Consider the following 23,842-nt stretch of genomic DNA (forward strand, 5'->3'; position numbering starts at 1 on the left):
GAGATGTGCTCATGCAGAGCTAGATTAGAAATCTGGCCTGAAGAGTGATCAACCACTTTTTCACATAACCTTTTTTTAGAAATAATACAAGTCAACACAAGCTTCAAGGGAGGGAAGGAGCCAAATTTGGGCTGAAAACATCAAGGTCCCCTGGGAGTGCAGGCTGCAGGCAGCATCAGTCAAGCACAGGCTTAGAAGAGGGCCAGTGATCCCAAGCACCATTCCTGTGGGATTTCCACAAACTCACATTACAGTCTCAGGCACACATAACAGGGCACCCAAAAGAGGCAAGAAACACTACAGAAATCACCCAGCCTCTGCCACAGCCAGCTTCAAGCAGCAGCTGGGCAATAACCACATCCAATCGTGCAAGAATGCCAAAGGCACTGGAGTCCTTCCACAGAAAATGGGTACTCTCCACATTCTAATGCTGTCCTCCACCACAGGACAAAATCAAGGCTTTGCCTTCCAAAGAAAACAAGCTGAAGGGCTGGGTGGCTCGTGTGCAGAAACATCTGGACTGGATGGGGAATAACATACAGAAAACAGCCAGCGAGAGTGTCAAAAGTTCAGAGAAGCAGGAACTGAACTTCATCCTATTTCAGCCTTATAGGCAAAGATATCACAGAAAATCAAGTCAAAAATTGCAAGTTGTGCAGGAGAAATCATGAGTATTTAACTTTTCCTTAAACATGGTTTAAGAATGACCAGGGATGTGTTAATGCGGGTAGGAAATTTAAACCATGTGAATTGTTTCCCATTACTTTCCCTGCTCCCAATAAATTGTAAATCTCTTACAAGTCAAGCACAGAGAATAAGGTGCCAAACCCAGTAGACAGCCCCAGTCACCAGGCAGGAACAGGGAGGCCTCTGACTGTGGCAGCACATAAATATGTACAATTTCAGGGAAAAAAAACACTAAAAGTTTCCCATGCCTCAGTCTAGCAACATGGTCTCACCAAATGGAGCTGTCAAAGGTGGAATGCACATCTGCTATGGGAAGGGCAAAGACTGCTTTACACTGCACAAAGTTGATAATGTATTAAATTTCAATCTGCACTGTTAGGACAAGCCATGTCTCAGTCTCCCACAAATTACTATCAGGAAAAAAATGCCTTTAAGCAGAGTCCCATTCTCCAACAGCCCTATTCTTTGATATCCAGCAGCAAAACAAATAACTTTTTGGATCCTTACAACAATGAATCAGATTAATTTGCTACATTTTACTCTAAGATTACAAGATATCCTAATAAGATATCCTCTTTCATCTTTAATGAAGAAGAAAAATGTTGTACAAAACTGTAAATTGTAATTTTTTTAAACATTACATGTTGAAAAAAATATTTTATGACACTTGATGATGAAGGAAACTCTGCATCTTGTTCTTGATAAATTTCAGCTAGTATGACAGCTCCTAGCAGTAACCACCATCAGAAGCAAGCCAGACATCTTAAAAGGGGACATCAGCTGAGTTAAATTATTCTGTGTATTACTATACACAAGGATAATTTATATTAATATGATGTTCAAAATACATTATATTAGATGCAAAGTCACTTAGTGAAAGCTTGAGTGCACCAGCTTTCCCTCAGATCATTATTGCCCAAAATGCTGCCCTGCTTATATATTAATGTGTTTTTTTTCTTTTTTTTGCCGGGTTCTGCCTCACTGAGCAGAGAGTACAGGTGGCACCCAATGAACAGCATTTTATAGCTCATGTTTCTCAAACCCTGTGGTATTACCCACTGTTTTGCTCTTGGATTTTCTCATAGCACCTGTCATCACTACCCTGTTGGAGCCCAGCACAAATCTGAAGGGACAGCAGGATTCTCCTTGCCAGTGCTCTCTGCCACCAGTGGATAGCAGCAACCAGACTACCATGACCTAATGCTGCACATTTCATTGCTTCCACAAAAGTTTAGAGTGGGGCTTTGGAAAACTAATTTGCTTTTGGGAAGGTGGGAGGTTTGGAGTCTAAATTCATTCTACAGAGGGGTTTCTTCCTCCTCGCACCCCCAGTGTAATCTTTCCTCCAGAGGTGTAGGTGAAACACTCTTCACTCACCATCACTTTGGCACTTATTGGCAGGCTTCAGCAGACACTCCCTCCCAGCACCATCCAAAACTAAAACTCCAGATATTTTTTGTTGGAAAGACCAGTTCAGTTTTATAGACATATTTGGCCTCACCATCATAATTTTCTCCACTCCAGCTTCTCTGTCCATGCTGGACACCCTCCTTTAAATTTCCTACTCACATTAACACATCCCTGGTCATTCTTAAACCATTACAGCAGTGGGAGTAATGTACCTCAGGATACCTACTTTGGGATGAGGCTGTGCTGCTCCTCAGCTTCCAAAGGCTAGCTGGGAAAAGGCTTCATGGGCTAAAATTGTATTGCTGGTACACACTGTTTTATTGGAACCTGGCTGATGTATTCTGTATTCTTGTGGCTATGTGAGACATTTACTATGAGGCATCATCAGATTTTGGCCAACAAGCTTGAAGATGTGTTTCTCTTTGAAGATGTATTTCTCTTTGAAGATGTGCTTCCTTTAAAAATGTGTAGAAGTCCATTGCTTTGTAGCAAAGTGCTTGAATGTGCTTTCAGTGTTATGTCCACGGAAATAGAGCCTGCATTTTAGTGGGGTATTTTGGAATTAGATTGACTATTCCAAGATGAGTCATAAATTCCAAGGTGAGTTTCGTTGACAGCTACCAAACATGGTTGTTCCAGTCCCTTTATGCAAAGACATGAATTTTTGCAGGTGCTTAGCTGAGAAAACAGGCCAGGTGCACAGCACAGGGACAGGGCTGTGCCTGGCACTGCTCTCATCTTCAGGGCTGTTTACTGTGAAAACTCTCTCTGCATCATTCAGGACCCAATGAATAATTCAGCAGAGTTTCATTACTCCACCAATGCTGTTTTGTTTACTAGAATATCATCCTGTTGTTCAGCACTCATCTGGCTTTAGGCATAAAGCCTGTGGAATATGTAGAATTCCCAAAGGTTGGAGGGAATCTTTTCTGTGTTGCAGGAGTCCTACAAACTCACAGTACCTCTGATTTTCTACTCAAGAGAGAAAGCCAACTGCCCTGAGAAACTCAGCATAAATTAATCCATACATACATCTTTCATCCTTTGCAGACTGGCAAAGTTATCTCACTGGCTTACTTGGATCTGAAAACAAAACACACTGGAATTTGGGGAGGTGTTCCAAAGAGCAGGTCAGGATATTCTGTTCCACTTACACACTTAGGGTAAGGTCTGTAAACTTCATTTCAAAATGCAAACAAAGTAAGGATTGCTCTGTACCAAAATTTGTACCAAAAATTTCCCAATGTCCTTCTCACGCAGGTATTACACTGGTGCAACACTTGCCTTTTAAATAAAATAAAATACACCAGAACTATCACAGAAATACTCTGTGAGGGTGAGGAAAAGTTCTCAAATACTTCCACCAGACCAGCTAGACAAGGGAAAATCTGAAATTTGTGATTATTAGGCTTGATAGGAAAACTCCTCTGCCCATGAACTTACCTTTGACCTTTTCCATTAAAACAGTTCTCAGTAGTTCTCTATAAATGGTTAATGATAGGAGCTCCTGCAGAAAACTGTCTTATTACTGAACTAATCTGGATTAAAAATGGGAAGCACATATTGGCAACTTCATTTATATCAATATCAGTATGAATAATTTATTTTCTTTTAAACATCAGCAAAACTGATAAAAATCCAGAAAGACAATTTTGATTTTCAGTCATTTCTCTTCAGAAAGAAAAAATAAATCTGTTTGAACTTGAGTAGCAAGTTCCATTTTATGTGAAAAGAAGCAAAAGTTACTCTGGCTCACTCACTCCTCCTGGTAACTGAGTTATACCAGAGGCTTTCTGTGGCTCCTGTGCCCTCTAGCTTCTAGAAGATGTATTTACCAATCTCTCCCTTTACTTGAGCAGGTTTATAGAGTTTTCATTTCTATGCAGTCACCAAAAACTTACTAAATCAGAAAGTGACACCTTTCCCTCTCTTCCTCCCAGATATAACTTTAACCTGAGACTGAAATGAAGACATGGAAATATTAGTCTAGATTTTTTGTTTATCTTACAGGCACTTCATACTTCTGTGGTGATATAGGTACACATATGGGCTTTATAGGTACACATATATTAATATCAATTTAGAGTGCTCTGTGAGGGATGTAAGGGAGATTGACAGAATTCACAGAACTCACAGAATGACCAGGCTGGAAGAAACCTTAAAGATCATCGAGTCCAACCCATGCCCCAACACCTCACATAAACCAAGGCACAAGTGCCAGATCCAGGCTTGTTTTAAACACATCCAGGGATGGTGACTCCAGCACCTCCCCAGGCAGACCACTCCAGAACTATTTCAACCTTTCTGTAAAACACTTTTTCCTAATATCCAGCCTCTGTTTCCCTTGATGCAGCTTGAGACTCAGCAGATTCAGCTCACCAGAGAAATGCCAACCAAACTGGAAATAGCAATGTGTAGAGAAAAGTGACTTGTGAGACATAAAGGGCACTAAATCAGGTCATTTTATGGTGTACAGCAAAAAGCACCTGATGCACAAGTGGCAGCTGGAGGCTGTACTTTGTGACACCCAGCAGGCTTCAGGTTGAACTTCTGATACAAGAGCAACACCTGGCTGGGGAGGGGAATTGGCCATAAGAAAAGATAATCCTGGTGTCCATAGCTAGAGAACCCACAACAACCTGATGGAAAAAGCAGTTTTCTTGGAGTTTAGGAGGCTGATGGAACATGATCAGCTTAAAGCTGGCTGGCTGTGAGAGACAACCCAAGTTGTTGTCTATCTTGACATGTCATCAAAAGCACCTGAAGAACTAGAAATGTTCTTCACCTGTCAGATTACAGGTCTTTGTAAAAGTAGAGGCTTGACCTCCAGTTCTCCCTGCCACATCACTGCAGGGACACCAGGGGCAGCCTATGAAGTGCAGCTTCTGCAAATCTAACAAGTGATAACAAAACAGGCAATGAAACTTTTGTTGAGGAGAAAGTCACCAGAATAACAGAATAGGGACACAAATCCTACCAGAACTTCAGTGACAAAGGCACTTCATTAAGTTAAATACTAAATGTATGTGGTTTTAAAATATACAGTTACAAATCCAGTGCTTTGACACTGTCTATTGGGAAAAGGTGCAATAAACACATTTTGTTTTTTCTGAGAACCTAAGCCATGAAGAAGAAGCAAAGGGCATCTTCACATAATGCAACAAAACCTTTTGTCCACTGAAGTGTGCAACCTTACCAAGACTAAGCTTAAACTAGAGATAGTCAAAGCAGAAAGTTTATGAAAAAAAATCTTTGAGCTCACTTTCATTGTACATAAAGTGCTTCAAAGGGTTAGGTTTCTCATCTGCTTATCTGTAAGCCTTTTAAACAAAAACTATGGCAGTTTTCATTTAAGCTCTGTATTTCCAGTATTTGAAGGGCAGAACCATTTCCTTTTTCTAAATAACTCTCTGCTTCTATTGCATTAAGAACAACAATCAATATTAATTTTCATAACTTATTTAACTCTTAGATAGTATCTTTAATTACAGAATGATAAAGGACTGCATTAACTAAAAGGTAAACTTTCCTTGGAAAATGTACACACTCAAGAACGACCCTGGCAACATTGTCTTCCTGTCTGGCAGGATTGACATGCTAAAAAGTTCCCCTAAGCTACAAAGACTGCTCCATAAATAAAATTTGCCTGTCCACATGAAATTCACTGAACTACAAGGATTGTGATCCTTCCCCTGATGCACTCTCCAAATTCATTCCCAGTAACAGGCCATTCCTACCCACTACAAATAACAACTTTGATATGGTCCCATATATAAAATCATGGTCATTTCACAAGCTAAAAATGGAATTATAAATTTATTTATTTATAAATAAATTTATTCAACTATTTTCAGAACATAGGCTAACTAGAATAATTGGCTTCTTCCACAACAAAATACAGTGAAGACCTGTAACAGTCCTTCCCGCATGTCAGCAGAACAATGTGCAAATTAATGTGTCTGACACAACATATTTGGACATTCAAAGTGTTGCAAAGCTACAAAAAAATCTATAAAGGCTCCAAATAGCCATGGGATTATGTTCCTTTAGAGTGGTGGGTTGACCCTGGCTAGACTCCAGGTGCCCACCAAATTCACTCTGTCACTCTCCATCCTCAGCTACACATAGGAAGGAAAATATAATGAAAGGTTCATGGGATGAGATAAGAACAGGGAGAGATCACTGAGCATTCACTGTCATGGGCAAAGCAGCCTAAACTGGTGGAAATCAGTTCAATTTATTACAATCACATCACAGTTAAATGATAATGAGTAAAACCAAGCCTTACAAACACTTCCCCCACCTCTCTTTTTCCCAGGTGTAACCTTACTCCCATTCTGTACCTTGTCCCCACTCTCAGCAGTGCAGGGAGATGGGGAATGAGAGCTGTGGGCAGCTCTGCTTCTGCAGCTCCTTTCTCCTCCCCTCCTCCAGAGAGGGGCCTCTCCCGCAGGAGAAACCCCTCCACCAACATTTCCAGTGTGAGCCTTTCCCATGGCTGCACTTTGTGAACTGCTCCAGCACTGATCCCATTCCACAGAGTGCAGAGTCCTTCAGGAGCAGGCTGCTCCTCATGGGGTCACAAGCCCTGCCAACAAACCTGCTCCAGTCTGAGCTCCTCTTTCCATGTCTCCAGAGGTCCTGCCAAGAGCCTGCTGCCTCCATCATCCCTGGCAGAGGAAGAGGAGGAGGATGATGATCAGTATCAGTATCGCTGGCTGGGGGCTATGTACAAATCATGAACGGGTGGGACTGCTAGGAACGTGCTTTGAGCTGTTTTATTTTCCAGCATCACTCTCATTACATGGTTATGACACTGGGAAGATGCCAGCAGCTCACATCTCAGGCAGCAGGCCGAGAACTCAATGTTACAACTCACTTTATAAGTTTTTTGACCAATCACACAAAGCAAAAGTATATTGACAGTAGATCTATCCAATCACTATAAGCACAAGTACAAACAATTATACAAGGGAAAAACAATTGCTTATTTCAAATACAATATTTGCTTTTAAGCCTTAAGGTACAATGCACAGAGCTCCATTATTAAGCTTAAAACTTCCTAATATCTCATTAGATAAACTTTTCTGCAGCTTAGAGAGTTATTCTAGACAAGAGTCAATACCCAGAGCATTGTTCTATTTGTCTTTACTTTTCTACTTCTTACATAATTTTTCTGCTAACTTATCTCATAGCTACTGCTTATCTCTAATCACAGTGCTGCTGCCTCTGAAGCCTGCCTTTTGCAGCTTTCCTAAAACCCTCTAATTTTTATGGATTCCCACAGAGGAGGAGGAGGAGGTGGAGGACCTCTCCATCATGCCCAGAGCCTGGGTCACACTGCTGGGAGATCAGAGGAGCCAGTGGATGCAAACCTGGCTGTCCTGTCCCCTTTCTGTGCTCTGGGGGACAGGAGGCCTCTCAGGGACACACCTGGGGGCTCTGGCAGGCAGCTCCCAGGCCAGGCTGCCCCGGCACCCACCCCTGGTAATCACACAAATTGTTCCGTGTTTAAAGCCCTCGGGCTCCACTCTCAGACTGCAAGGCAATTATTTGCTTTCGTGGAGGTGACACTAATAATTTAGCTGGGATCACAGCTCAGCCCCAGCCAAAAGAGTAATTGGTGAAAATAAGAGCTGTGGTGAAGCCAAGAATAGAAGGAAAAGATAAATGTTGCAATGGTTCTGATTACTCCATTGAATCCGAAATCTCACAGAGACTGGAAAGTTCACAGAGAAAGTGTGACAGTGTTAGGTGTAATTTGGAAATGGGAATGATTTCCTTTCTGTGGGAAAAAAAAAAAAAAAAAAGAAAAGAAAGAGAGGTACTACACTCCTTGGGCATTTTCTGCAGAATAGAAGAATTTTACAAGGCATGAGAAGCATCCAAAGTGGAGAGTAGGGAAAGAATGTGGTGCCTTTTGAAACAGCAAGGAGACAGCAAAGGTGTGCACCATGCTGAGCCCTTTGAGCTGCCCAGAGGCAGTGACTGTGACCAGTTTGGAACCAAGCTGCCAGTGCTCAGCCTGGGTGAAGCCAGGCTTGAAACACCCAGTTCATCTCCAATAAGTATTCACCTGCTCTGAGACAGTTCTGTCTGGAAAAATGCACAGATCCAAACTCTCCAGCATGTTTTAAACTGTTCACCTCCTAGAGATGTTCAATCTGCTAATTAGACATGACAATGCTGGATTAGATAACCAATACCAAAATTTACTACTGCCTGATATAAGTTGCTTTTGGCAGTGTTCAGTGTCAGAAGCAATAACATTAGCTCTGCTCCTTTCTCACACTGCAGATAATGGAAGCTTTCAGGAAGATGAATTAAATTTCACTAACAGAAGGAGAAAAAAAAATTGCCACAGTGGAAGTTATTTCAAAATGATGCTCCATCAGTGTGGGCAGCAATGTCCTGGTGAATGATCCTGAATCAAAACCTGAGTCAGCTCTAGGAGCAGATCACCACCTGTCCCCTTTCTTTCTCAGAAATTTATTCTGGTTTTGCCTTTGCTTGCAAAGTACTCTCCCAAGACTTCGTTTGCCCTCAGATTAAAAAAATAAAACAACCATAGTAATTAAAGGAAACAGACACACACAGACATCTAAAAATATTAGAACCAAACTATAGTCAGGCTGATATTGCCTCATAAACAAGAACACAGACACCCATGCATGAATACTGAATGCTAAGTAATTTTGGTTTGGTGCCACTCTCATATATTGCACCAATGTTACACTATCCACCAGCTCCAAGTATTCTTAGAATGGCAATGTATTAAAATTGAAAGAAAAGTACTCTAGAAACCACACTTTTCCTTTTTAAACGCTAATTCCAAAATAGATTTTCTCCTGGAATAAAAGTTCGGGGTTTACTTGAGAGCTGACAAGTTTGGGTAATATTACCCAGAACAGAAACTTTTAAAAATGGAAGCAGTTTCTTCCACTTGTTCACTGACAGTCAAAGCAATTGACAACCTTCTAGCAGCTTTGCAACTTCTTCTACAATGTTTACAGCCTTAAAACTACCAAATTTTTACTTAAAGTATTACTGTTTACATCTCTGCTTTTCTCTAGTTTCAATAACAATCTGCTTCTTCTAAAGCATCTCAGTTTTGTGGTGAAGGGCTTCTGTCCCTTCACATTATAGAAAAGTTTTTTGTATTCCCCCTTGCTTCTGTAGTGCTCAACCCTCTTTCCTTTACTGAGATATATGCACTGCTAAGTGTATTGCAGTGATGTGCAGACAGAGATCCTAAGAAATGAGAAATGAGACAGAGGATACAACAGGAATAGATCTTGAGGTGGGAAAGCAGCTAGTTCTCCCTAAGGAAAAAGAAAACAACAATCAGCATAAGCACCATGTATCAAAAGTTTCACCCAAATTTCCTGTACCCAGGACAAGGTAAAAGCCAGCACCAAGGCCACTTGAATGTTTTATGTGTCAGGTTTGTGCTGTGGTGTGCAATGCTGGGCTGGGGAAATCCCTTGCATAACTTTGTTACACTGAAAAGAGGGACTAACAGTTTTTAGATTAGATAGATATACAGCTGATATTCAATTATGCAGTGCCTCAGGTGTCTCTCAGCAGAGAATGGCTGTAAATGGGAAAAAATAAACTGCCTGACCATTTAGGCTTTAAAGCCAGAAGGGGCCTTTGGGCATTGCTGGCTTCTTATTGAATATGGATCACTAAAATACATGTATCCACCCCAATAACTGTACTTAGCATTCTATCTTGGAGAAGATTAAAGTGCTGAGCGCTGTATTAGGAAACAAAAGAAACAAGGTGCCAGCTGTGCCCAAAGGATCTGCAGTGACAGGGAAAGGTCTTGCTGAGGTTGCCAGGCAATCCCAGCATAAGATCCCCACTTTGTGTAAAGAAAAATGGGGAAAAACACCTGAAACACACAACAAACACTGACAGGCTCCAGAACTGGCAGTCGGTCTAACCCAAGCAGGTCCTTGCACAGAGACAGGGCAGTGGCTCCTCTCCTGCAACGCCTGCTTTGTGCACTGACTTACCAGGGCTGCTGCTCCCAAAGAGGTGACCCCACAGCCAGGAACGAGCACGGACTGGAGTCACTGGGTGGCCTTGGTGTCCTCACAGGGCTGGCCAAGCTCCTCTGTGACACCTGCAGCAGAGACAGAGAGAGCATGAGCACCTTCACCCCTGCTCTGCACAGCCAGGTGGAGCCTCCCCCACTGGGCATAATACAGATCCCTCTGGATGCAATCCTGGGCTGTGGGATGACCCTGCTGGAGCAGGGAGGTGGCACCACACGGAGCCCCTGTGGCCTCTGCCCTCACCCATTCTGAATTGATGAAGCACATTTTAGGGTCAGGCTGTAAAGCACAGAACAAATCCAAACAAATATCTGACTCAGCTGCTAAACTGAAGCAGCAGCAGCTTTGAGAAGGAAGTTGGCAGCACCACTCAGAAGTCTGTGGAATGGATCCAGCTACCCTCTTCTCCACTCACTCTAATTATTTATCCCTGATCCCTAAATAGACTCTGTCTCAGGATTGCTTCAAAGAAATGTACATTTCTGTAGCTTCTCTTTCTCTTCCTAATTCACTTTTTTGACTTTACACAAAAATCTACAGCGGATGTCAGGCCGTTTCATCTGAACTAGAGCCTGCATAAAAGGATTTTGTTTTAAGCTATACAATGAAATTTGTCCCCATGTTTTTACTAGATATACCTGCGGCTTCATCTTATTTTTCTAGCACAAGTCTCACTAAATGGTGCCTTTTGGTTCATTTGGGGTTTTTTTTAATATATAAATAAAAAGCAGCTATTCTTCCTGCTCTGAACTTTTGACTCAAACCCTAGTGTTTATAGTTAATAAGGCTGGAGCAGATCAATGGACTAGCTGCTCTGCAACGGTGTTGGCTTGGTGCCACATGTCTCCAGAAGCATATCCAAATGAAAAATCAGTTTCTCAATCCAAGTGTATCTAAAATACTTTTTTTAATTTTGCGTAAATTCACAAATAATACAATACTGAAGTGATTTCTCTTTTTTTTTTTTTTTTTTTAACATACTGTACAATCAGGATAGTTAAGTGTTTTACATCAAGGCACAGCACACTGTATAATACACATATGCCTTGCCAGGCAGCAGTTTAGTATAATCCCCGAGATTTGGCAGTAGGGCCAGGATAAGTAGCATGGATCACATAAGCTGGAAGATAAATAAATAATAGATGCCGTCACATTTTATTTGAAATAGAGTTGCATATAAAAAGAATATACAATAATTTAACTTTAATAACTAGATTCTCTTTTACTATACATAACAGAAGTGTTTTCATTTGTATTAAATAAAACATTTTCAATAGTAGGATGAAAAATTAATCTTTTTGGTGGTCTTGGTTTATGAAGAAGAGTTGCTTCCATTAGAAATTAAAGTCGAGTTTTCAGTTTCATTGCAACCTGTAAGAAAGAAAACCAGAGTTACTGATACATTGATAATGAAATGGTGGTGATAAAACAAGCAAACAATTCCAACCAAATTGTTGTATTTAGTTAATGCACTGTGAAGGTGATAACACAGCAGAACATCTCTAAAAGCTCTTGTACACACATTTTTGTTCTATTTGTAACATCTTTTTTTTTTTTTTTTTTTTTTTACACTCTAACTCCCCCTGTCTTCTCAGAGGTGACCACTGCAGGTCTGGCATTCCCCCCACACAACCCAAACTCTGGTGCTGCCCCAGGCTGTGTTTGGGGCTGTGCATTTACCGTGTTCACCATTCAGCTCCTCACATCTGGACGCTTCTCCTCCGCCGGCCGAAGGCCTTGGAGCCCACGTTGGTTGGCACGAAGTTGTTCTTGCCCACGGCCCCTGACCTGCTCAGGAAGTCTGCCAGGCGGTGGGTCACGCAGGTGGCTGTGTTGCAGGCCCTCTTCTGTGCTGTCACACTGCTTTTCAGGAGGAAAGGGAAGAGTCAGCTCCTGCAGCACGGGCCCTGCAGGCAGTCAGACATTGCTGTGGCCAGCAAGGGCTCTGCTGCAGGATTCAAAGCAGGCTGGCAGTGCAGCAGGCATTTGCACCTTCTGTGCATGGCTTATCACTGCTAAAAGAAGCCTCTTCATGGTTTTCTCAATGTCAGGCTTACTTTATAAAAAAGCCAGATTTTCAGCCACACCTGGGCTGCTGCCTGCCTCCAACCAGGGATTAAGGCCATGGAAAGGAGCTGAGGAGGTTCAGACCTGGAGAATTTAAACAATCCCCTCTTCCTCCAAAAGCTCATTTGTATTTTGCTGGAAGTTCCTGAAAGACATTCTCACTTCTCACTCCCACACCTGTGCTCCCTAAGAGAAAACATGGAATTGCAGCATCACTGACCACTGCAGGATCCCTGTCAGTGGCTCTGACCAGCTGCCTTCAGAGCTGACCCACACAAAGACACTGCTTCCAGGTGCTCAGTGGGAATGGGAGAACCTCTCCTTCCTCCAGCTGGACCTTGGTCTGCTACAGAACTCCATGGGGCAGTTCAGGCTGTGACAGCATTAGCTCTCTGCCCACAGTTCAGCCTATAGCTAACAGTTGTGCTAGATATTGTGCAAGATAATGCATATTCAAGGAATATGCATTCACACAATCCTTGCTTGCAGAATTATCTACTAAAGCAAGGAGTTTTTCTTGCAGTAGGAGGGATTTTTCCTCAGCTAAGCATCACAAGGCAATTTATTAATTTTAACAATGAAGAGTTGTTTTTACAATCAATGCCAATTTTTTGAAAGAGGCCTCTAATTACAAGATAGGTGCAGTGCTGCAACAGAACTGTAAAGAAATCTGGGTTTGGCTCTTAATGCAAGGCAACTTAAGGTAGGTGAATTGTAAATCAACACAAATATTTTAAAGGTACATATATTTTAAATATAGCACAAAGACCTATTGTAAAATAAGAAAAGAAAAAGACCACAAAATTCTTACCTGGACATGTTCAGCACCCAATTTTAGACAGGATTACATTTCTAGTTTGTTAGAATGAATAAGTATGAGCCTTCCTGATTTCTTTGCTTCTCAGGGTCCCTACCAACAGGATTGCATGCATACCTGATTATAGCACTACATATCAATTTATATATATGTGGAACTTTATATATATGTGGAACTTTGACTTCTAAGCTGTCTTTGAACTTTTCTAGAAGTTACTAGCATTGCCTCTCTTGAACATTAAGACAAGCTGCAAAATTTTTCTAACCTCATCTAGAAATCTAACATTCTAAAACAAAATGTTAAACCAAGCAGATCTAACCCTTATAGAAAAATAGGTTTATTGAACAAGTGCATGGGTAAGCACAAAAGAAAGATCTACTTGAACATTTAGCAGCCAGAAATGAAGAACCTTTTTTAGAATTTTCTTTTTAATCAATGTCTAAGAAAATCATTTGGAATGTCAAGGCAGTGCTGATCATTTTTATTTATTTTTTTCCCCTAGTTTGATATGCATGTTATATTCTTGGTCTTCCTAACATTAGGTCCATCTCAAACATTCTCTGTCGAAAACAGAATCAAAAGAACACAGCAAAGTTAGCAATCAGAGTTATATCCACATGCACCAGGTTAAAAAAGGGAAAGGGGGAGGAATAAGCATGTCTAGTTGTTTCCCAGGGGCTCCCCATAGTTTGCATAGCGTTCGTGTTCCAGGTCACTCAGCACATTCCGCTTCTTGCCAGGAGTTCCAGCCCCGACGTCAGTGCGAGGGTAAGTTTGCAATTTGTGCAACTCTTGAGACAGCTTGCCCAGCACACAAGTACTCAGACTGGCACAGCGTTTGGAAATGGGCTTATCCAGGCTGCAGGGGGGAAAGAAAATAAAAACATGCCCGAAGGAAGAGTAACCTCAAGCATGCACATCCATGCATTTCTTCTCCGCGTTAAAGATCTACGGCTAGGAAACTTAAACATTCACTCAAAACAAATCCAAACCCTCCACATCACATTCCATGCAAGGCAAGTCCATACAAAAGCAGTCAGAAGGAAAACACCATTTGTTAATGAATCCAATTTTGTTGACAAGCAAGTCCATTAGCCTTTTGGATGCTCGTACAGTCAGAGGTCAGGAAGCTGAACTTCCCCCACATCCCGCATGCTGTTCAGTGTCTCATCCATCCCCATGCATTGCAATGCAAATCCTGTTAGGATAATGCAAGTGCTCCTGCATGCCTTTGGTCCCAGGGAGAGTGGCGCTGCTGCTGCGTGCATCAGGAGGAACACATCCCTCCTGCCAGGGACTTTCCATGCCTTACAACAGCATGCACTTGCACGACAGAGAATCCAAGAGTGACTGAGGGATGCCCTAATGCTCCCACTGGGAAGACATACCTTTTGCTGCCATATTTTAACACAACCTACTCATTCAAGCTCAAATCGCCCTCCACTTCCAGAAGTAAGAGACAGACAGAGGCAGGTTAACTAGGTGAAAGCCATTCTCCTGACACCAACACTAAGATGTCTCTGCAGTATCATCCTTTACCAGTTAGCCACAACCCCAAGAAAACAAAAAAGATCTTGACCTGCAGACGGTCTGCCCAAATGGCTTTTGCTAAATACCAGACATACAACACCCCCACATCCCAGCTAAATACCAGACATACAACACCCCAGCAGCTGTTCTGCTGCCCAGGGCTGCAGTCCTTACCTGTTCCCCTCGGAGGCTTGCTCCAGCTCCTCTGCTGTCATCTGTATGAACTCTTTCACCAGCGCATTTAACAACCGCCGGGCTTCGTAATCACTGAGAGCCACCCGCTCCGTGAGGGACTCCAGGCCAGGTCTGGGCAGAGGCAAGGGAAACAGGGTGAGTAAAGCCCAGGCTGCTGCAGGGAGAGGGGTTTGGCAGCCTGTGTGTCATTGACAGTGCCTTTGTGCCTTTCAGTGAATGTGCGAGCCCCAACGCGCTCTGCTCACGCGCAGCTCAGGAGGTTTAAAGACGGAATCAAAATGCCCCAGCACAAAAAGCAGCCTCCTTTCTCCTTCACCGTGGTCTGTTTCCCTCCTGGAGCTCTCAGGAATATTAAGCATTTTCATCCCATTCAGACAGAGCACTCAGCAACAGGACCGGCTTCTTACCTGACTGGGGCTGCCTGGAAGCTGTCCATCTGGCACACAACCAAGGCATAAACAGCAAGGAAAGATGAAATCTTCAGCATAACCATGATTTCCTCTCTACAACAAAGAGGTACATCAGGCAATGGCTGTTTTCCAACCCTCTCAATCCTGCAAGTTCCACTAAAGAGGTCATTGCTTCCCAGCCACAAGTAGCACAAATATGAACCGCTTTATATTTTGGATTCACCTTTTTGTTTGTTGTGATTATTGCTATTGTGCTTTAGTTTTCTCATAATTTTATTATAGCTTGGCTCTATTACAAGGCAGAAAAATGTGGCTTTTCAGACCTGCAGTTATTTGCATTCAATTTAGAGCAGTTTTCCTAAAACTGGCAGAAAATACGTTCCTCTGACTAGTGCACACAATGTCACAGACAGTGTGCCCGACACGGACAGATACAAATCACAAGGAAAAACCGTAAATGTTTAACATTTTTGAGAACCAAGTGCCCTTGTTAGCACTGTACCTGAAGCTGCCTGCTTCTTGCCAGCCAGCACACTAACACCCCAGTTCAGATTACACTAAGAATTAAGTAGTTTAATTTCAATAAACACTTCTACTCTGAAACCAGAGAACAGGTAAGTTAAAAATCAGTCATAAGCAAAAAAGATGTAAAAATATCTATTACTGAAGATTTGAGATACACCTCTCTCACAACATCAGTGTCTTGCACTCCAAGGAGCGCATCACAACCACCACATCGTCTTCATTTTTGACAGCTCCCATTACTGGACGGGAACCATGACCCCACTTCCAAAGGACGCCTCTCATCCCCGCGGCTCCCCGGGGCGCCCCGGCCGAGACCTTTGCCGCAGCACTTTGTCCTGGCCGGACACGGACACGCCGCGCCGAGGGAGCGGCCGAGCGGGGAAGGTCTGTCCCCCCAGCCTGGGCTCCGCTGCCCCGCGCACACGAGCCGCGAGCGGCGGTCCCACAGCCCCGAGCCGCGGCGGGGACAGCACAGCGCGGCGCTTACCGGGTTGGGCGCGGAGCAGGAGGGACGCGCTGCCGGTGCCGGTGTCGCCGCCGATGCGCGGGTCCCGCACCGCCCGCCGCCCCTTTATACCTGCCGCCGCCGCCGCCTGCGTGGGCGCCCGCGCGCGCCCGCCAGCCAATCACCGCGCCGGCCGCCCGACGGGGCCCGCTCCTCCATTGGGCGCCAATCGGGCCGGGCGGTGACGTCATGGCCCGCTCCGCGCGGGTCCCATTCACAAAAATCGCGGCGGGCGCGGCGCGGCCGGGGCGCTGCGCGGGGCGGGGCGGGGCGGGGCGGGGCGGGGTGGGGTGGGGGCCGCTCCCGGCGCGCCCCCGCTGCACCGCTCACGCGTGGCGACCTCTGCAGCAGCGGGACCGCATTGCAGAGCGGGGCCGCTCCCTCCCTCCCTCCCTCCCCGGGAATTCCCGCCCTCCCCCGGCCGCCGCCGCCGCTCCCGGCGCTCTCCCGGCGCACCGAGAGCATCCCGCACCGGCGGGGTGTGCAGCGGGGCAGGGGCACGGCGGGCGGCAGCGCCGGTCGCTGTCCGAGGGGAGCACACCGGGGCAGCTCCTCGGCAGAGGAGGGAGCGCTGGCGGCGGCACCCGCCGCTCCTCACCGGGGCCGGGGACAAGGGACACCGGCGAGCATCCCCGTGGCGGCAGCGAGCGGCTCCGTGCTCTGCCCTACCGGGCGCCCGCACCGCCCCCCCGGGCCGGGACCGAGTTTCGCCCAAGAGGAAACTATCAGCACCACCAGCATCTCCATCACAACTCCAGGGCAGGTGCAGGTGCAGGTGCGGGTGCAGGTGCAGCGCCGTTCCGCGCACGGAAGATGCTCCCGGGAAGGGGGGCTGGCCCCGCGCTGCCCGGCGGGGATTACCGGGCAGCTGCGCGCCGCCCATGCCTCACCCGCCGAGCAGCCTCTGTCACGGCAGCACCTGCCCGCTCAGGATGTTTGCCCGGGCGGTGTTTGCCCAGGCGCGGCGGCGGGGACACTCGACACGGCGGGGACACTCGACACGGGGGGACACTCGACACGGGGGGGGCACAGCCCCCGGAGCGGGCGCGGGCAGGTGCAGAAGCGGCCCGGCAGGGATGTTCTGCAGCGCCTGGGCGCACAGAGCGCTCCCCCCGCGCCCCGAGGCACCGGGAGCGCCGGTCCCGCCCGCCCCAAGGCGCTGCGCGTTCGCTCACGGGCTGCCCGGCGGGCAGGGACAGGCAGGGTCCCCGACCGTCCCCGGGACCCCCGGTGAGACCCCGCTCCTGCCCTCGCTCCCCGGCAGCGCTCCTCAGCCCCCGGCGCTGCGGACACTGAGTGGCAGGAGACGCCCGTGTCGCTGTCGCCGTTCCCGCGGTGACACCGCGCCAGCAGAGCCCCGCGCACACTGCGCGCACTGACTGCGCAGGTGAGCGGCGCGCTGCATGGATGGCGCCTCTCCCTGCTCCTTCCGATGGATGGGAGCGCTCCTGGGAACATCCCGGCGGCTCCTCGTTTATGTTTTTGCAGCCGCCGATGACCGGGTCACTGGCGGCGGCAGGAGCCGTGTGTTCAGCGGGGGATGGATAAATCTGGGGCGGGCGATGTTCTGTTGATGAGATTTAACTGGGAAGTTTAGAGAAGACCCAGGAGCACGCAGCATCCCTGGCAAGCGGCTGCCGTCGGGCAGGGACAGCCCTCTCGCGGCGCCCCGGCCCCCTCCCGTCCCGGAGCCGCTTCGCCACCCTCGTTTGGCAGAACCGCAATTACAAAACCCTCTCGGTTTTGGGGGTCTGGGTTCCGCTTTTTTCCAAGTGACAACCCAAACAACTTTTGGGTTTTTTGGGGTTTTTTTGGGTTCATTCCCCCTTCTCCCCAACACGTCTTTGTAGCCCTTCATGAGCAGCATCCCTCGAGGCGGTGGCAGAGGGGATGCTCCCTAGAAGGATTTCTTCTTCCCCCCCACTCTGCCAAATTTGAAAGTTCGTTTTAAACAGCAGCTCCTTCTCACATATGCTCACCACGGGAATCCCCCGGGAGAAGGAGTCTAAGTATTTGATTTAAAATCTCTTCCGTTTTCGCGACTCCTCTTCTGGTTTTAAGGTACTTTTTCTGAGGATGTGTTTACAAATATTAGGCAGCACCTAAAGGAATGGCTCGGCTTTAGTTTTGCTGTTTGAATATGATTTATAAAGCTACATCAACGGAAATAAAGTGCAGGAATTTAAATGACTGGTCTGCTAGCCTGATATTTCTCTCTATCTCCACTCTTCCTTTTCTCTTCCTATGCTAACAGTTAATTGTTCCCATTTCCTTTGGGCAATTATTTACTCCTTGCCCACATGGAATATTCCCGGGATTAAAGCTAAAACGATAAAATTCCAGACGGTTCTGTTGTAAAAGCATATTTCAGTTTCCGCCTCCTGGGAGGCAAAAGCTGAATTCTGCCTCGTGGCCGAGAGCAGCCAGTTCGAGCCCTTCTCCTCCTCCCGCTGCCGGGGTGGCTCGGTCCGGGGCTGGAGCCGGCGATTACAGGATTGCGGGTGCCAACATTTCTACTTTCAGCTCTCACAGGAAGGAGTGTAGATTTAAACCAACAGGTAGGGATGCCAATGGAGGCGCTCCTGTGCGCGCAGGGATGGATGATGTAGCGCTTGGGTGTTGGCAGGCGCTCCGGCCGCTCCTTGCCAGCGCTGATGGAGGGACTCCCAGCTGGAACGCCGGACCCATTCCCCACTCCCCCTTGGCTCTATGTCATCTGCTCTCCCCAAACATATTTTCCTTTTTGCGAATTTCTCTCGTGCATGAGATGGGGAAGAAGGGCAGCTGACCAGTTAGTTTGGCTATTTTTGAAGCTGTAAAAAAGAGAGGCAGGATTTTCACAGGATCACCTTCTTCTGCTCCATGATAAATCCAAAAACTAGAGGTTAAACGTTCATGGAAAATCTAGCAGAGAGGAGTACTTTGCAGCACTGCACTGAGAAAGTGAGACATTTACTGAAACAATCTGTTCCAAGGGACTTGTCCTGCCTTTTTCAGTGCTGGGTATAGATTGGAAGCAGATTAAATAAAAAGCCACAGAGCAACGGATTTATTTATTTATTTATTTATTTATTTATTTATAGAAATCAGATTCTCTAATGCAACCCCCAGCTCCAAGTAAAAGGAATTTAATTTTCAAATAAATTTGTTTTAATTTGTAGATAATAATAAAAATCTGGGCTATTTTATAGTGACTTTCTCTACACTAAATGCAACTTCTTACAGTATTATACTCTTTTATGTCATTTAACCAATACATTTAAAAGAATGACCATTTTTTCTACTGTAAATATCACCATTATATTGAGAAGCCACAGACACTGTAGTGAAGTTCTGAAATGGTAGCAGATGGCATTCTGGTAAACAAAAATACCACATTTATATATTATGGTGCAACTTTTGTTCAATACTAAAATGTAATTCTTCAAGAAAGATAAGACTGTGAGCTGCACAGGTAAAATCTTCATGCCCACCATTGGTTAATATCAGAGAAAAGTGGACCCTATAAAAATGAAAGGGGAGAAGTGATGATGCCATGATCCACAAATCTCCACGAGGGATGTGAGTGTGATTCAGATCTCTGCTCTCTCTAAGTTTGTTATTTTTAACAACAAATCAAGATTTTTCAGATAAGGACAATGATAAAGCCAGCTGTAAAAATCACATGCTCTCTCCTTACAAGGAGAACCTGGGGAATCACTTCTCTGGGTTTTTGTTGGATGCCTGGCCTTTCTGATCCAGGATCCTGTCCCATGAACAGCCAGCAAACACTGCTCCTTGGGAAGGCTCTACAAGCCATGTGGGGCAAGGTGAGCAAGCTAACTTTCTAACATTTCATTGTAACTAATTTGCAGAAAATGAAATAAGCTAAGCCAGAGTTGTGCTGCTGTAAAAGCAAGCTATGGGCCAGGCCTGGGAGGTAATCCTTACACTCTACTTTTTGCTGATAAGGTCTAGACCAAAAAGACTTGGACAAGTTGGAGAAAGTCCAGAAAAATCCCAGTAGGGGTTATCAGAGATCCCATACAAGGGTTTAGGGAAACGAGCTCAAAGACCAAGGAAATGTAACAGGAGGAAAGGCTATGGAGAAAGGTGATAACAAAAATATAAATACCTGTCCTGAAACAATAACAACCTGCTATATTATATACATATAGTCTTGAAGGGCAACAAAGGAGACACCACACTTGAGAAAAGCTTTCTACAACTGAGAGATTATGACAGGCAAGAATAAGTTGCATTTCAGTTATGGCACTGAAACCTCTTTCAGTGGAGGATTTCATGGCATGTTACTCCAACATCTGTCAGGAGTGACATATATAGGTGAGGTGCTCTGGGAAAGGAATGTAATCTATTACATTTGTTCTCTTTGTATCTTTCTCCTCCAATTTATGTGACAAATCAATTTGAAAAGCTGGAGAATGACTTAAACTCTGAAACCAACACTATAACTTTTGTAGGCATTTGGTTTTGCAGAACTTACATCCCTAATTGGTCAAATTATTTCCTAAATCCTGCTCCCATAGTCTCTGAAAAACCATATTCAGATTTAGCATAAGCTCAGATCAAGTTTATCCACATAAATAATATTGTACCAATCTATCTTGTGGCTTGGTTTGAATTTGGCCCAAAAAAAATTGCTTCTTTTTATAAAAATGCAGTATTTTCCTGAGAACCAGAACACTGATATAAATCCCAACACTAAAGCATTTCCTTTTTAATGGACATTAAATGTGGATTTAGGCTGCTTCAGCGCCTGCTTTTGAGAAAGTGGAACTGCTGTTGAGCTAATTAGTGAAAAATACATGAATCACTCTGGAAGCAAATTTTCCTCCAAAATGCCTTAGAAAAGCTCCAAGACTGATTTACGAAAGACATTTTAAACAGAAGATCAGGGTTGCATTGTTTTAATTTCCTTGAAATCTTCTTATGGCACAAAAACCCTAAAAGATTCTGTAGGTTCTGTGGCAATCTTCCTGGATATATTCAAAATCCAGTTTGGAATAATCCTGGCTTATTCAGGAATAGACCCAGGCAGCAGGGGCAGAAGAGCACAGGGACGTTTGCCATGGCTTTGTCACCTTCTGTCCTGCCCCAGCAGTTACTCCAGCCCTCTCCTTCCACCTGGGAACACATTCCCTCCCTCTGACAGCTGGCACAATCCCACTTCTGTCCCAAGCCAAACCTCCAGCAGGCTGACAAGGAGAGCCCCTCACACTCAGCAGAGGCAGGGCCAGACTTGCAGCATCACCAGGGCAGCACTACGGAGGAAAACCTCACCCTGAAAATGTTTCAAAATCAGCACCCTCATGCACTCCGGTTTTTTGCACGCTGCAGGTAAAATGAGAGTTGAAAAAAACAACCTCAGAACAGAAAATTGATCGTGTTAAACAACAGCTATACAACTTTGATTTCACGGCTTGCACAAGTGCTGTGATACTATCTTATATATTGTCAGAGCACGTCAGCGAAAATAACATGAGAAACTGTTTCTCAAGCCCTCTAGTTAATCCTTGCTCGTTGTTTACAGGGTGTTGGAAGAGTGGAACTCCCCCTGTCATCGTTTCATCCTCTGTCTTGCCAGTACTGAGGTCTGGTGAGTTTTCCTCAGTCCCTCCCAGAGCTGTGCAGTTGTGCTGACATTTTAGGTCCTGCAGCACAGATTGAGCCTCTGCCTCCAGTGAAAATTGGGGCTGAAAAAGATCTCTCTCCTTTCAGTGCTGGTAAATAACATTTATTTAGGCAAGGCTATTACAACATAATATTTGGTAATCTACTTTCAGCAGAGTTTCTCAGAACCCATAGTCATACGAGACCATCAATTAAAAAGATGAATTTCCAAATTTATGCATAGAATTGACCAGCATCATTACAGGCTTGGCTCAGGAGAGAGTTGTGACATGGAAGTTGATCATTCTCTATGATGACACAGGCCAAAAAGAACTCTGTGAGTGTAACAGATAACATCTGCCCATTAGCCGAAACTTGTCAGTGGGCTTGTGAAATGAATTTATTTCATGCCAAGCATGCCTGTTTCACATACATCTGTAAAGATCTCTCTCTTTTCCCCAGTCCACCACCAAAGGCAGGGAGCAAAATCTTTACACATCTGTCTGTAAAGAAGTTGTTTTCCTGCACTTTATAAATCACGTCATGATTTCACTGAACAAGAGACATTACTATAGGAATGGAAAACACTTTAACCTGATCAAGATTTTTTTTTCCAGCTACAATATCAACTCTGAAGAATAAGAAAACCAGAGCCTGTTTCAAAGTTGCAGCTAAGTATAAGTTTGTGAGATTTTTAATGGAACTTGGAAAAAACTTAATTTTCTTCCCAGAGTTATCATCAAGATCTTAACATTGCCACTCAGAGAACAGCCACACCTGGCCGCATATTTCTTCAAAAGTCAAAGCTATATATAAGTATGTGTAGTAGAATACAAAGCCAAATAATTGCTTTCTGATTTTCCTGAGAAGACAGGAACACAATCATTTCCTGTTACTCCAACTTCTGCTTACAGAATTTCCAGTGCTAAGTAATTGTAAAACTTGATGACTAGAATGTTTTAGAATTTAATAAAGATACATGCTTTAATGGGTTTCTTTACTCAGCCATCATTTTTATAATTGAAATAAAAAAACCTTTATTCATCCTATAAGTTTTCTCATTTGATCATCCGTGATTAAGATGAGTAAAATGTTCCCAAAGAAGCAATTCAGCATAAGCTGCCCACACACTTCTGAAGGAATGAATGAATGAAAAAAAAATTAAAAAATAAAAAGATCAATCAGAAACTGGCAAGGAATCCTGTGCTTGGACAGCAATTGGAGTCTTGCATCTCTAAACCTGCATCCTTAAGTGATTTCATCTGTCTACAACGGTTTATTTATCACTTACTTTTGACAAGTTTCAGTCATCTTTGTCCATGCTGCTGCTGCTTTTTGCATCCATTTAATCACACATCTTTTAGAGGTTCTCGGACCTTTAATCTTGGTTGGCTCACTATCTTCAAGCATTTGGCTTGACCAAAATGGATTTTATTTTTCTGCAATCAGGCTCTTCAGTTTCCCTTCCTCTGTTACAGTGGTGAACATCACTCTGTTTTCCATCCCCACGGCTCAAACACCCTGGTAAGGTCAGTTTTGACTGTTCTCTCCTCTGCTTGAAGATAATTGTCAAATATTGTTGTCTTTCCCCACACTACAAATCTATTCCTTCCTTTTTAGTCAAATATTTGGATTTTTCTTCTATATCTTTTTTCACCTCTTTTGGGTCCATCCTACACAATTTTTTCCCTTTTCCCCACTTCAAAATGCTTGCTGCCCAAACTGTTAATTGCTTTTCTTTTCTTACATAGATGCAGTGGAAATCATGACCATCTAAAACTTTGGGTATTCAACGTTTAAATAACAGAGCATTGAAGATGAGCTGCAAAAATAAATCAAAGCAATAGTACCTCTTCCTATGTTCTCTCAGACACTTAAGCATGTGCACATCTTACTTTAGCCCTTGGCAATTTTCTCTTCATTTCTCTGACTGGAGCCAAGCTGAGGTCCTGAATCTTTGGTGAGAATTCCTTAGGCACTCACATTGAAAATACTGGTGTTTTCTGCAGATACAACCCAAATA

The 23,842-nt window shown here is 44.5% G+C and overlaps 1 protein-coding gene across 2 annotated transcripts; it reads right to left on the reverse strand.

Moving 5' to 3' along the window:
- Positions 1-11,291: 11,291 nt before the first annotated feature.
- Positions 11,292-16,258, reverse strand: CALCB (calcitonin related polypeptide beta). 2 transcript variants are annotated; one of them, XM_058026609.1, is made up of 5 exons: positions 16,192-16,258; positions 15,177-15,272; positions 14,749-14,880; positions 11,841-12,023; positions 11,292-11,531 (listed from the first exon to the last, which is right to left on the reverse strand). In XM_058026609.1, exons 2-4 carry the CDS (start codon positions 15,260-15,262, stop codon positions 11,861-11,863), a joined length of 381 nt encoding a protein of 126 aa, XP_057882592.1. In that variant the 5' UTR covers positions 15,263-15,272; positions 16,192-16,258; the 3' UTR covers positions 11,292-11,531; positions 11,841-11,860. The 2 variants fall into 2 exon arrangements, with proteins under 2 accessions (XP_057882592.1, XP_057882590.1); XM_058026607.1 differs by lacking the exons at positions 11,292-11,531; positions 11,841-12,023 and adding an exon at positions 13,522-13,903.
- Positions 16,259-23,842: the final 7,584 nt, after the last annotated feature.

The sequence above is a fragment of the Melospiza georgiana genome, chromosome 6 (assembly GCF_028018845.1).
Source record: "Melospiza georgiana isolate bMelGeo1 chromosome 6, bMelGeo1.pri, whole genome shotgun sequence".
NCBI lineage: Eukaryota > Metazoa > Chordata > Aves > Passeriformes > Passerellidae > Melospiza > Melospiza georgiana.

What these genes read in the sequence shown, in the direction of transcription:
- CALCB (XM_058026607.1), bottom strand. Translation starts at nt 15,262, where the DNA reads ATGGTTATGCTGAAGATTTCATCTTTCCTTGCTGTTTATGCCTTGGTT. An exon ending in TTCCAGGCAGCCCCAGTCAG is followed by an intron (nt 14,881 to 15,176) that starts GTAAGAAGCCGG and finishes GCCTCTGCCCAG; the next exon opens with ACCTGGCCTGGAGTCCCTCA. An exon ending in CAAGCCTCCGAGGGGAACAG is followed by an intron (nt 13,904 to 14,748) that starts GTAAGGACTGCA and finishes TCCCCCCTGCAG; the next exon opens with CCTGGATAAGCCCATTTCCA.